Below are 13,855 nucleotides of genomic sequence, written 5' to 3'. Positions count from 1 at the left end.
ATTGTGCATAGTTAGCTTATTTTAAACTAGATGTCAGCACTAATCAGATACGTAATACAAATACAAAAGCCAAAAAATAGGCACTTTTATGACCGCTTTCTTGAAAATTAACCGATCGTTATGGGGTTAAGAGAAGCCATTTAATGCCCACAAGGCCATCAGGGCTTGATTTAAAATCTAAAAATGTTATGGATTAAACATTATTTTGCGTGAAAGAGCGTGACTTTTCTTTATTACGACAAATGGACAAAAATACGTTGCTGATTTCTCATAATAGACCCTGTTTGATATCTGAGAAATGTTCATTTGCTTAATAAAAAACACATTGAAACATGTTCAAAACACATTTTAGGGTATATTCTTTATTGGCAATTTAAAACGCATGATTAACATTCATTTAATTCGTAATTAATAAACTGGAGTAAACAAAACATACATATTTGAAATATATACATAAACTCAGCTGTTTGATATACACGAATGCTTATCTGATAGCAATTATAACATCACAGTTAATTTGAATCAAGTCTTGACATCACAGTAAATCATCACAGTCGAGATGGAACTGCACCAAAATTTCAGAGTAATTACTACATTTATAGATATAATGAATTCAAAACGATCTCCTTGTTTGGGTGATTTTCTACAGAAGCATTTTTTTTCCAATGAGATACACTATCTGGCTAAAAGTGTCCGAACACCCAGTGGTATAAAAACCTTTTTCTATTTTTTTGCATCAATGAAAACCAATACACGCGTCTGGAGAGAGCTGGTTCTTACGAGAGAGTGCACCAGCTTTGATAGGTGACCACATGATTTGACTTTAGCTGAAATGAGCAATTGCAGTAAAGGTCATTCATTTAACTAGTGACAAATTCTGTTATCTAATTTGTTTTCTAATTTGTCTTAAAGATCTTTTAGCTGTTCAGGATCAGGAATCTGAAAAGGCCAATCCAACTTTAGAACAACCACTTTGTCAAACCGTGTCTGCGCAAGTTTGGATGTGTGAATGACGTGGTAAACCTGCTGAAAGAGGAATGGGCCTTCCTCGAACCTTTGTCATGCAGTTGAATGTGCAGTTTACTCCAGAACATCCACATACACCACAGAGTTAATATTTCCATTGACAGAAACTAAGAAAACCAGGGCAGGCCGTGAAGAATACTCCCACTCTAAGATACTTTATGTTGGTGTTTGGATATATTTAGCCAGATGGAGTATTCAGTAAACAATTTTATTATTGAATAATAAAAATTAGAATAAAAAAAAAATATAAACTGCAACCTCGTACCTGATAGATTTTATATTGATAGATGATGTTTGGCAGTTTGCAGAATTCATGATAAATGCATATTTTTTATTATAGTTACTATGAAGTATACATTAAAATTATTACATTTATTTCAGAATTTTGATATAATCAAATCTCAAATTGAACACGTGGTATCAGGGGGTTATTTATTTCTTAGAAGGAAGTGTACGATCTTACATACTAAGAAACCGGGGCAAACCAGTTTAAACATGCTGCTAAACTAAACAGTAGACAACTGTTGTCTACAATGGAGATCATTTCTCTGCTTATTGTAATAAATTGACTTAAATAGCTGACAAAATTTAGAAATTAAGAATGTTTTTTTTTTAAATTTTCAAACAGCAAAACCAAATAAAAAAGCTAAAACTAACAGAACAGACAGAAACTAATAGAAAAATAAACTAATTAAAAATTTTGCTTGCTGTATGACAGATAATTCTCTGGGGGAATTAGGAATAGTTTCTTTCAAAATTTAAAACAAAATTAAACTTAACTCCATAACAAAACGTCTAAAAACTGAAAAGAACCATTCTTCATATTTTTAAAAATATATTTTTGAAGCGAAATTATGTAAAGTTTAAAATGGAAAACCATAAAAATAAAATTATTAATGTCAATTTAAAGTAATGCTCTATTCAGGTAAGTTAATTGAATGAGTTTCATATTTACTAGATTTTCTCATCAACAAGAGATTTTTTGAATTCAAAATATCTTTAATCTCAGCCAAATGTCACAAATGCCAAATGAGACAAAATATATAATTTATTTACAATACATTTTTTAATCATTCTTAAAACTCTCGTGAGGTATTGTTTTATAAATAAAAACATTCAATGATATTTCATGCTTGCATAAATTAAAATACAAAAAAAAGTTCAAGTTTTTTTTTATGCTCTTATGGCAAGCACTTTTTATTAAGTCTTGATTTGAACAACTGAACATCACATAACTTTTGAGGCTTAGTAGAGAAATGTTTATCAGTATTAAAAGAAAGTAGCTATTTTGGTAAATTTTAAACTATCAGATGAAAACAATTCTTCAAAATTTATAATAAATATCATACAACATTTTGTAATGTTAGTGCTTTTTAGAAGAATTAAAATGTTTACACTGAAACACTTCTGATTTTCCTAAAAAGAAATGGCACGAATGTCTATCAAATATGACATAAATATTGAAACAAATTCGTAGCATACATTATTAGGTTAATGGCATTTAAAATACATATTCTTTCTAACTTGATTAATTCAAAAACAATTTGAGTGCTTAAATTTTTTTAATAAGTGACAAAAAAGATCTTTATAAATTTAAAAGTATCGAAACATTTCTCCAGTTTTCACTTCAAAGTATTTTCTGAATGATTTAAGTGCAAATTAAATGTTAAAAGTTAATAATATTTAGATGTAATAAATATAATTGAAGATATATTTCTTATTCCTTTGAAGTAGAATTATGGAAGACTTCAACTATTTACACATTTAAAAAGGAGAACTCGGAACACCTGTCTTAAATATCGAATGCGTATCATTGAACAAATACAAAAACATTAACATCGAACTTTATTTTGAAAAAAAGAAAATCGCATTTGTGAACCATGGCTAGGATTTGATCTTGTCTCTTCAACTGCATATTGAATCTTGTAAATGTTTTCGACAATGAGCGATGAGCATTTGGCAAGGATCTCACTGCGTATTGTTCAGTGCTGTTTGTCTGGAAGCAAGAGCACCAACAGCAGTGATAAATATGCATGATTTAACGCTACAATTTATTCATCACTGTCAGTAACATTCGTTTCTGTCCCAGTCACACTCGGCTTCTGACATTTCTTGTTTCAGTAAAAGGTCATCCACAAGGTCAGATCTTTCTAATTCAATGTCAACATCACTTTCAGCCGTGGTTTCTCTAGATAAAAAAATATTTTTTTTGTTATAAAATAACAATGTAAAATTATCAACAGAATTGAATTGAAATTAATAATCATGGTATTAAGTAAGTAATTGAATTAGTATAAATTATATTTAGAAATTAACCGATTTTAACTAAATTTTGAATTTAACTATTTATTATGAATTTAATTTAGAAGTATATAGAGCATTTAAATTATTTGAGATGTAATAAAATTTATAGCCGTTTAATAAAAATGATGTCGTTTAATAGAAATAAATCCGTTTTACAAAACGTCATCTACGTTCAAATCGATTCGAATACTGTTGCCACCACTCATAAATTTAATTAAGAAGTATATAAAATATTTTTATTATTTTGGATGAAATGAAATTTATATACTTGTTACTTAGATACTTGTAGATACTTGTAACTTATACTTTAAGTATAGAAGTTTCTTCCAATACTTAGTTTAGATTCCAGTGACTTTTAAATTCAAAAATACAAGCCTACGGAGTTGAACATTGACATAGTTGCAAATCTAATAGAGATCTACAGCTCAATTTTATAATTACATTAAATGGTGCACACTTTAGAATTTTTTCATTTAAAATAAATATTTTATGAATATTCTAAACCGCATCTTGTTTCCGTGAGAAAATCACATTTTTCAATTTTTTTTTTTATTATTGTCATCAAATCCTTGTTTATCTGCATAATTATGAGCCATTCATACTAACCTACACAGTAAAAAAAAATAAACATTTCATAAAAATGTGTTTACATTTCATTTTAAAAGTTTATTTTATTTTTTTCTCTTTCTTACCGTGTCCATTGTGGCTCTGTAAGACAAACCCATATTCTATACCTAACATTGGAGTGAATTTCGATAGAGATCTACTTCTCAATGTTGCAATTTAAAAAAGAATGATAAACACTTCAGCATTTTTCTATAACAGAAAAGTATTTTATTTTGCTTTATGAATATTCTAGACTAAATATTACTAAATATTATTTTCCGCAAAAAAAAAATCGAATTTTCAATATATTTTTTTTTACTTGTATCAAATTCTATTCATCAGCAAAATTATGAGTCATTCATAAGAATCCACTCAGTAACAAAGCACTCGTTTCATTAAAAATTTATTCACATTTTAATTTAAAAGTACTTTTTGTTTGTTTTATGTCTTACCGTGTCCAATATGGCTCTATAAGACAAACCCATCTTCTATAAATCTCTTTGTCTAACCGTCTTTTTTCTCTAGTGGCGTCGCTATCAGCGTCGTCGCCTCTCTGTCCCTCTGCGGGCATGGTTCGAAACTTCGACTCACTATATACACCAATGGACGGATGTGAGGACGGAAATTTCACGTCATAGGTCGGACACTCGGCTGAATAAAAATATTTCAGATTTTTTTAAAAAAAAAATAATTAAGTCATAGAATATATTTAATAATTAATAAAACATTTACTCATAATGTGATTATAATTTATTATTGATCACAGTTATTTGATGATGCTGACTGATGAATATATTATTAGTCTCCAGTCTGAAATCTGTGTAAATATTTTGAAACATTAGATTGGTGATCGAAAAATTAATTAAAAAATAGTGTAATATATAATTAAAACTACTCAAAAAACTTGCTCATAACTTATTGTTCAGCAAAAGCGTTTCAAACTAAAACTCAAATTGCTCAAACTAAGATATTATTTAAAAAATTATGTGTGTTATTTTACTTAAATCACACGATGTTTGAGCAATTACTAAGTTTACTATTAAGTCTTAAAACGCAAAAAATTAAATATTAGGATTTAAAATACTATGTTTCCCGAATAAAGGACTCTTTTTTTTAAAAAAAAAAAAAGTGTTTCATATCACTTAATATTAAACTAACACATTTTAAAACAACTAAAAAATATTCTTATTAAACACGTTTTTCAATTTAGTTTCATTCCAATTTCTTATATTTTTTTCTAAGAAAACTGTGGAGATCCTTTGAGGTAAGCCCATGGCTGAACATCGGAATGTATAAGTATCCTGTAGTCGAATATATGCTAGATCTATAAAGAAGGTACCAAAATCTTTTTACGTGCCAAGTTCTAGATTGAAAATCTCAGAAACTTGTTGAAATTGGGATACTATTTTGGAAGGACATAACTTGCATGAATCCTGTAAGATAAAACTCTACCATTCTTTCTTTTTTTAATTTGATTGTTATTGTTTTTTTTTTTTTCGTTTTTGTGATATAATGGGCTGCTTGGTCTGTATTGATAGATATTTTAAAATAAAACCATATGGAACACTAATTTGAAATTTCAAACCAAAACTATTTTTGTTTCGTTTTGCAATAGTGCTTAAACTATGCTTTGAGCGTATGGAATTAAAAGAAATATATATATATATATATATATATATATATATATATATATATATATATATAGTATTTTAATGTACAGGTACAGTGATTAATAAACAACACTCTGCATACTTAAAATCTTTGAGCTTTTGAAGTTTTAGACTCTATATTCTTCTAATATATATTCAATTTTCATAGAATAGTTCAGAAAATAAATATTTATTAGGCCTTCTTACCTATTTTTTGATATTGATCGATGCCCTGGTTTAGAATAAGTTGCTCTGGAAGCCTAAAATGAAAGCGAATAAAAAAAAGAATAAATTTTATTGAAATATAATGATATCAGACTAAACTGTCGATTTTTATCTAAATGTTATTTTAATTGCACCTTATTCTGCATCTGATATTGAGCTATTTTAATTAAAATTTATACTAAGACAATATTAAAGCGAAATACTACATTATCATCCATTAATCTGTTATGTTGTTTATAGTATGTCTTTTAACTTTGCAGTCATATTCGAAGCAATTATTGCTACCAACGACTATAAATGTGAATATTTATTTGGATAATAGAAAGGTAATTTTTAATGCAATAAAAAAAGCAATGTTTTCGGAAACTAACTTGTTGAAAATAAATGCATTTAAAATCATGATTTGTGTAGTTTCTGAAAACATAAAAATGATGACAGAGAACTTTGCTTCTTAAAAATTCTCTGAAGGTATAAAATTATCATCACCACAGCATAATTATAATAAAGAAATTGTTTTGAATTATATTTTTTCTGTTTATTTTTATTTGAATTGCTTTTGCTAGTCGCTACAAAATTGTTTTTGTTTGTCTCTTAGAAGTATTTTGCTATTAGGCTTATTAAAATAGTTATAGGGAAAGCGTTGATGGAAGTATGCGCTAAAAACAAATTTTATAATTCAAAAAAGGATTAACACAAAAAATATGAGTGCCTCCTATTCTTCACAGACCATAAATATTGTAACATTTATCAAAAATCTGATCACGATAGTTTCTGAGCGACAATTCTAAGGAACCAAGAGTTTTCCTTTTCTTCTGGAAAGATGAGATTTTCTATGTGATTACAGTAATTAAATATTAGTCGCTGCAATGAACAGTTGACGATTACTGATAAAGTTGCCTACATTGGACACAAAGTCAAAACTGGAATACCAAGGGGATCTGATTAATCGAGATCTGAAATCAATTAATAGGTACATCAAGTCTATAATTTTGCGGAATTATAATAATAGAAACATTTCATTAATTACAGAATAAGTACATCAATTCCATAATTAATGAAATTTTCTACAGTTCTATAATTTATCTCCGGATAATATAGCTGAGAAAAGTCCAGGCATTTTAGTGCTGCAGCATCGGTGAAATTAATGTTACAGTAAAAGACATTTTTACTGTAAAATTTCATACGGTAATTTTTACAGTAATACTTATTTAATTACCGTAAATATGTGATTTTGCATTAACTGTAAAAACTACGGTATGTCAGATTTTTATTCAGTAGCTTTTAACAGTAAAAATGGATTTCACAGCAAAAAGTATCGATGCTGAGGGTGCCAGTGCTTCTTTACTTAAAATGGGTCGGAATTTATTTTACAGTGCACACTAAAGTATTAAAGTATCATGATAAGTATTTAATTATTGAATTAAATAATTTAAGAAAGGTATTTTCAGTATAAGTACTAAATAAAACAAAAAAAAAGGATTTGATGGTAAAGGAGGGTATAAGTGTTGTGAAAAGAACCTCGTACTGAGCCGCTGAGTGGTCATGATAGGATCTTCTTCCATATTGTCCAAATGTGTGCATCTCTCTAATTGTCTCGTGCGAACTTTCGGTGTCCGATTCACATCCTGGTAGCCGAAATGTCGCGTACGGGGTGATATCGTCCTCATAGTCTGCAAAGAACAACGCCAATTGTTACTAGAATTTCCCCACAATTAAAAATATGATAAAGAAATTCATTTTTAACTTTTAAGCAAAGGCGCATATATAGGATTAAAACCTGAGGTAAAATTCGTTTTGTATTATTAATCAAGATGGCGCTTGCAAATATATATTTTGTCACTTCCTTCGTCTCCCTTTGATACATGTTCTGTCGTCGACAAATATCGTCGATTTATTCAAACTCGAGTTAGTCAAATTTATTTTGTGGTAATTTCAGTAAATCTTTTGTTCTTATGTGATTTTTCTGTCTTTAGTTTCATTTCCTTTCTTGTTAAGAAAAATATTTAACTAAATTGTAACGATTTTATTTTATTTATAATCTGAGTTTGAGCAGCAGACCCATTTCTGAGTTTATGACTATCAGTAATCATCTCGTTAGCCAAAGGAACTCCTAGATCGACTAGCTGGTGAAACTAGCCTTCACAGAGGATTTTTGATGGAACTAACCATATTTGCCCAATTTAATGAAACCACCACGAGGAGAGGAAAACCAGGAAAACCTACCGACGGCAAGATGATTCTAACACATCATCCGTATACCACTGATGACATTTTACGCCAGCACTGTGATTGGAGAGAGCTCTGAGCAGAATTCATATCAACCAGCCATCTCCAGAATTTGAACTTGGGTCACCTCATAGAGAGCCACCACTGTTCAATTATAAATATTAAATGTAATCTTTATCAGTATTCAGTGTATCAAGGTAATACACCACTACTATTTAGTTTGGTGTAAAACACGCGCCTACGGTAAGGCGAAATCCTGCAAATTTTTACGAAATGTTTATAGACACTAAACAATTTATGCCAATTTTTACTAAATGAACTATTATTTGTTTTGAGAATTGAAGAAAAGATACGAACAAATAAATTGCCACTCAACTTAACTCAAAGCGAAAAAGGGTTATTATACGAGCACTACTAGTTGTCTTTTGCTACTTGTCAAAATTTAAAGTAAATATAAAACAACTAGTGATTATTCAGATACTAAAATAATTATTCATAGCAGTTATTATTCTTTTCTTCCTCCTCACAAACGCCATTGCAGATTTTTTTTTAGCTTTTATTACAAATTAAGCTAGATAATCATTCTCTAAATGTTATATTTTATAACAGTCGTTGAACAGTCGACCCAATTTTGGGTTCACAACTACTAATGTTTAGATCAGTTGCCTTGTAATTTTGAACCCAGACCAGCTGACAAAGGAACTCCTGGACCAATTATTGGGAGAAACTTTGCTTCGTGAAGGACTTTTCGATGGACCAAACCCGTATTTGCATTACATGGAAAGGAAAACCACGAAAACGTCCCACGCTTAGCCTATCGCAATGGGGCTCTAACCCATGATCCGTCTACCACTGATGATATTTTACATCAGAATTGTGGTCGGTACAAGTCGGTTGCGGAATTCGTATTGACCCGCAATCGCTGGGATTCGAACCCGGTTCAGCTCATTGGAAGATGAATGCTCTATCCCCTGGGCCACCAAAGTTCTAAATGTTTGATTATTATGTTCTATGCGATATATTATTATGAATGAAAGAAAACCTCGGTGTCTCAACCAGTTAAGCAAAGCGTTTTGGAAAAGGGTGCGCTTTTATACCAATGAAAGAACCTGTGTCCTCAGACTTACTAAATAATTGAAATGAGTAAATCAAAGGCTTACGATACATGCTTCACTAGTTGAAAGTTCTCCCCTTTGTACAGATGGGAAATTAGAATATTACGTGTTAGATCAACTGTCGACCACATTTTCTTAACCAAAATAAAATTACAAGGGCTCAGTATTATTAAAATTATTTCTCAAAGAATAAGAAGGAAGAAACATCAGAGTTGTATGTTAATAGATGAGTAATACATTTAGTGAATAGTAATTTTACTGTTATTATCACTACAAAAGTTACGATGTATCAGACTTTTTGTTCTATTATATGTTCTGGTAAAAATGGATTTTATAGTAAAACGTGCCAGTACCCCGGGAATTTGATGCGGAATTTTTTACATTGAGTGAAGTACTTTTAGTTACTGGTTGGCATAAAACGTGTGATTTTTTTATAAATATGACTTCATCATTTACTAGACTTTCTAATATGACTCCATCATTAATATAACTTTTCTAACTAAATACATTTTCAAGAAATCTTTCATTAGAGTATTCATCATATTTATTTAGAAATCATCTTTATTTAGAGTATTTTTTTAAAATTCCTTAACGTAAATATTGAAAAATTCGCGCATTTTGTTCTAGAATGCTTCAGCTGCAGACGCATTTCTGACCGTAAGAATGGGTCTTAAGAATTGTGAACAGTATATTTTAAGAAATTGTAAAATATATAGCATATATTTTTGTAATCATTGTAAAGCTTACATCAGTTGAACTACCATCAATTTAACTACCATGCTATGAAATTTTATTATTTGTTTTTCAAAATTCATATTAATTCCCAAAATTTTTAACGAAAAGCTATGTATAAATATTTTAAAAATCAGTTAAAATACTAGAAATTATGTAATTATTAATGATGAAAGAGAATAACTTTTACCAAACCGAAGTAAACAAATATAAGAAAAAAATGTTACTATGCCTCACAATGTCCTTGTTCTCCTGCGGTATTTGGATCTTGGTTCGCCTGAATAGTTGCTTTAGGACCACATGTTTGATACATGGATGTCTCTCTAATGGGAGTGTTACCACAATCTGATGTCTTCTTTACAGGTTGATTTGGCATTAAAGGAGTCGTGTTTGAATTTCCCACTCGACGTTCGTAGTAATCATCTACATTGGGTAGAAGAAAAAAAAATTATAGTGTGGAAAATCTCACTAATGTCAGTTACAATGAAATGGAAACAAATATATTGAATTTAAAATTTGACCGGCTACAATTCGTGTTGCATGCTCTAAATCTAAGAGGAGTTTATAAACGCTGTAGGATTAAAAGGCATCGTTAAAGGGAAATAATTCTTTTAAATTAAAAAAATTAATCAAGTAAATAAATAGTTATTCTGTGTCTCATATGCATATATCTGAACAACAACATACTATTGAGTCAATATGTGTTTCTACACTAAAGGGGGTTCCTTATTATAGAACTGACCAATAGTTTGCCTAATTATGTGATATTATGTATGCTCACTTCGAAATGATTAGCTTTATTAATATAATTAGATCACTATAAATCGCACTTTAAATGACATCTCGTATTATTACAAATTAGAAACATATGGAAACTTGCATCTACCTGGACAATTTTAATACACCGCATCTATTAAAACAAACAGATCATGGCTGCATTAAAAATTTCAAAAGGAGAGACCATCAGCCTCGTAATCATTCTTTTTATGTATTCTAGGTGGCAGAACTGAACGTAATTACTGAATGGTTATAGTGATTGTAATGCAATGAAACGTGCGAGCATCGATTGGACAAACGCACATCTCACATATATAAGATGCAAAATTGAAAAATCCATGAAATGACTAGCAATGCGTAACGTTCTAAGTTAACAAGTAAAATGCTTTTATTTAAATCCTAAAGATAAAATCAATTTACGTTTAGATATAATGTAAGAAAATGCAGTTAATCAGTGGTTCATTTAATGTATGTATAAAACAATAAAATATAACTCTTGAGCAATCAATCTTATTTTCAGCTGAATTTGAATTTTTTTAACCAAACAAATATGTGTGAATTAATACCTGCTCCCTGTCTTTTCTTGACACATACGCAAACAGCGACTCCAATAACCACTGTTAATGCTATTACGGCAGCTACAACTGGAACTATTATGTTCACATCTTCCCAGATGTTGACAGATTCTCTACTTTCAAGCACTAAAATAGGAGCTACTGTGCCTGAAATTCGACAGAAAATATTCGAATTAGATAAAATGAATCCTTTGGAGAATTAGAAAATGTGCTTTAAGATATGTCATGTCCTTAATCATATTTTAGTTGAAATCAGATTTCAGTTTCAATTTAGCGTGCTTAAACTTTTCTTAAAAAATTAGTATTAATTAAATAACTTGCCTAATAGACTAAGGTAAATAAGGAACTTACCGGATGTTTCAAGAATGACCAACGATCAAAAAAAATCACTTTAAGAAAAGAAAGGTGATAGAATGTATTGTGTCGCTCTGTTTAAGAAACCAGAAAGTCATTCTTACATAGTTCGAGTTAATTAGATAATTTTTTAATCGATAGCGCTACTGCTCAGAAACCTAGAAAACAATGTTTTCTGCTGCGCATCGGAACTCAAATATTTGCAACAGGCATTTGCAAATGAAATGTTGCGCCAAATTGTGGCTGAAAATGATAATTCTTTTACAAACATTATTTTTCAGTTTTTAGGATAATCAGATAATCACGTCATAGTTTGACAACGTTTTTTTTTTTTTTTTTTTTTTTTTTTTTTTTTTTTTTTTAAAGCAAATGGCCATCTATGTTTCTTTCAATCTACAATTCTTTTAAAACAAAAAAGTGTACCACTACTACAAGTGTGTTTTAATGAAGCTTTTTTAAATTCGAAGGACAATCATATTGATTTCCGATTTGCATTTATCGAAATAATTAAAACTTTCATTCTAAAGCATTATCGACAATTTTGGCATGTTAAAACATGTTTTTCAAGCCAGGTTCTCCCTATCTGATTTCAAATGTAGTTCCGTGAATAATCATATCCATTTGTTACACCTCTACATTACCACATCCAATTCATTGTTTGTAATTTAAAAGAAAGATTAAACCTTGTTTCCATAGATTAGACCTGATGTCAAAAAAAAATCTAATTTATTCATTGCTGCAATAAACGAAAACTAATTTATTGCCCCAAGAAGATTGTTTAGGGCTGGAACTTTTCATTTTCACGATACAATATTTTAAACACAACTTGGATAGGGATTTCTAATATGCGTGTAGATATTCTAAGGAGTCTATTGTTTTTTTTAAATATATAAAAACTACACTGAAGTAAGAATACACAATTTAAATTACCTCCATCTAAAGTAAGAGTTGCCATTTCGTATTCCGCCACAGTGGATCCGGCAACATTATGTGCAGTCACTCTAATGCTGTACCATGTACCGGGACTTAAGTCACGAATGACTACCTTGTCTTGTTGTTGACTGATGGAACTGGCTGCCATTCTCCAGTCTGTTGTATGCATTCGTTTGTACCTGACCACAAAGGATTTAATGCCACATCCACCATCTTCCCATGCTCTCAAATTCACCACTAATGATGTGGAATTGGATACGACGAACAAGTCTTTGTGGGGAGCTACAGGGGCTAAAATGAGAAAAATCGCAGCCCATGTATTAACTTACCAGTGTCAATAGATTTTAAGAAAAGTTTCAGCAAACAATATTTTTTCAAGAATCAAAACTAAATGCGTGCTAATTCAAAATTGAATGCAGAGCATTCACATAAAATATTGATGAGATGCATTACTATACAAAATGTTCTATTACCATAATTTGATCCGGAATATTTTGCTGCGTACAGTAAGAAGACTTAGGGAAGTCCGAATCATGGTACGAGTTCATGGGCTAAAATTGAATTTATCTAGAAATGCGTTTAACATAAAATGAAAAAAGGCTACAGGAAAAGACAATATAACTATAATAACTAATATTATTTATTAGACTATATGACTCTAAAGACTAAACTATATGTAAGACTATAGGACATTAGTGACTATTCTTACAATAATGTCACATGTCGAAAGCCGTAAATCGGCCAACTTCTTATGCTGACTGAACTATATGCACTATGTATGCAATATGAACTACAAGTACAAATTAATTATTCGATAAGTATAGAAAAAAAATATTTCACAAAAAAAACATCTTTATGTATAATAAGGTTATAGAAATGCGTTTTCACGAATAGATTCAATTCACAAGCAATTTTTTTAAAAATATTAATTAATGAGAGCGCATTATTTACCGTTTCCGATCGTTTTAGCTACAATCATTTCACTTGGTTCCCCTTCTCCATTTTTTCCTAATGCTGCAACATATATATAATACTTTGTACCACACTGCAAATTCTGCAAAATATGGGAAAATGCTTTTGATGTTACTTTTGTCTCCTCCCATTGCCCATATTCTCGCTTGTGCCTGATAATGAAACCTGAAAAAGATGATAATAAAATTACTTGTTGTTATTTAAGATAAAATTAATAATAATAATACAAGATACTTTATGTTTATAGAGTATTTGAGCTGATGAATGTTTCTAATTGTAAGTAAGTCGTAAATGTTAATTATTTTACTGAATATTTTAAATTTTAGAAACATAGATATATTCCATCTGTCCCCCAACTACC

The 13,855-nt window shown here is 29.9% G+C and overlaps 1 protein-coding gene across 6 annotated transcripts in view; it reads right to left on the bottom strand.

Moving 5' to 3' along the window:
* Nucleotides 1–346: 346 nt before the first annotated feature.
* LOC107449899 (cell adhesion molecule Dscam1) overlaps nucleotides 347–13,855 on the bottom strand; it is a 268,555-nt gene continuing 255,046 nt past the window's right edge. For 2 of the 6 annotated variants that reach the window (XM_087153305.1, XM_087153304.1), the window contains exons 27-34: nucleotides 13,474–13,659; nucleotides 12,520–12,813; nucleotides 11,227–11,382; nucleotides 10,116–10,306; nucleotides 7,329–7,480; nucleotides 5,793–5,845; nucleotides 4,389–4,587; nucleotides 347–3,214 (exon numbers count right to left, since the gene is read on the bottom strand). In XM_087153305.1, the coding sequence (XP_087009431.1) occupies nucleotides 3,091–3,214; nucleotides 4,389–4,587; nucleotides 5,793–5,845; nucleotides 7,329–7,480; nucleotides 10,116–10,306; nucleotides 11,227–11,382; nucleotides 12,520–12,813; nucleotides 13,474–13,659 (1,355 nt within the window). In that variant the 3' untranslated portion in view covers nucleotides 347–3,090. Of the gene's footprint in view, nucleotides 3,215–4,388; nucleotides 4,588–5,792; nucleotides 5,846–7,328; nucleotides 7,481–10,115; nucleotides 10,307–11,226; nucleotides 11,383–12,519; nucleotides 12,814–13,473; nucleotides 13,660–13,855 lie in introns of those variants that run through there. The other 4 variants (XM_087153308.1, XM_087153306.1, XR_015429738.1 and 1 more) reach the window with 3 other exon arrangements.

Source organism: Parasteatoda tepidariorum, chromosome 10 (assembly GCF_982258835.1).
Source record: "Parasteatoda tepidariorum strain Cologne lab strain chromosome 10, Ptep-v5.0, whole genome shotgun sequence".
Lineage (NCBI taxonomy): Eukaryota > Metazoa > Arthropoda > Arachnida > Araneae > Theridiidae > Parasteatoda > Parasteatoda tepidariorum.
The sequence above is the reverse complement of the archived record's forward strand: the minus strand, read 5'-3'. Positions and strand labels throughout refer to the sequence as shown.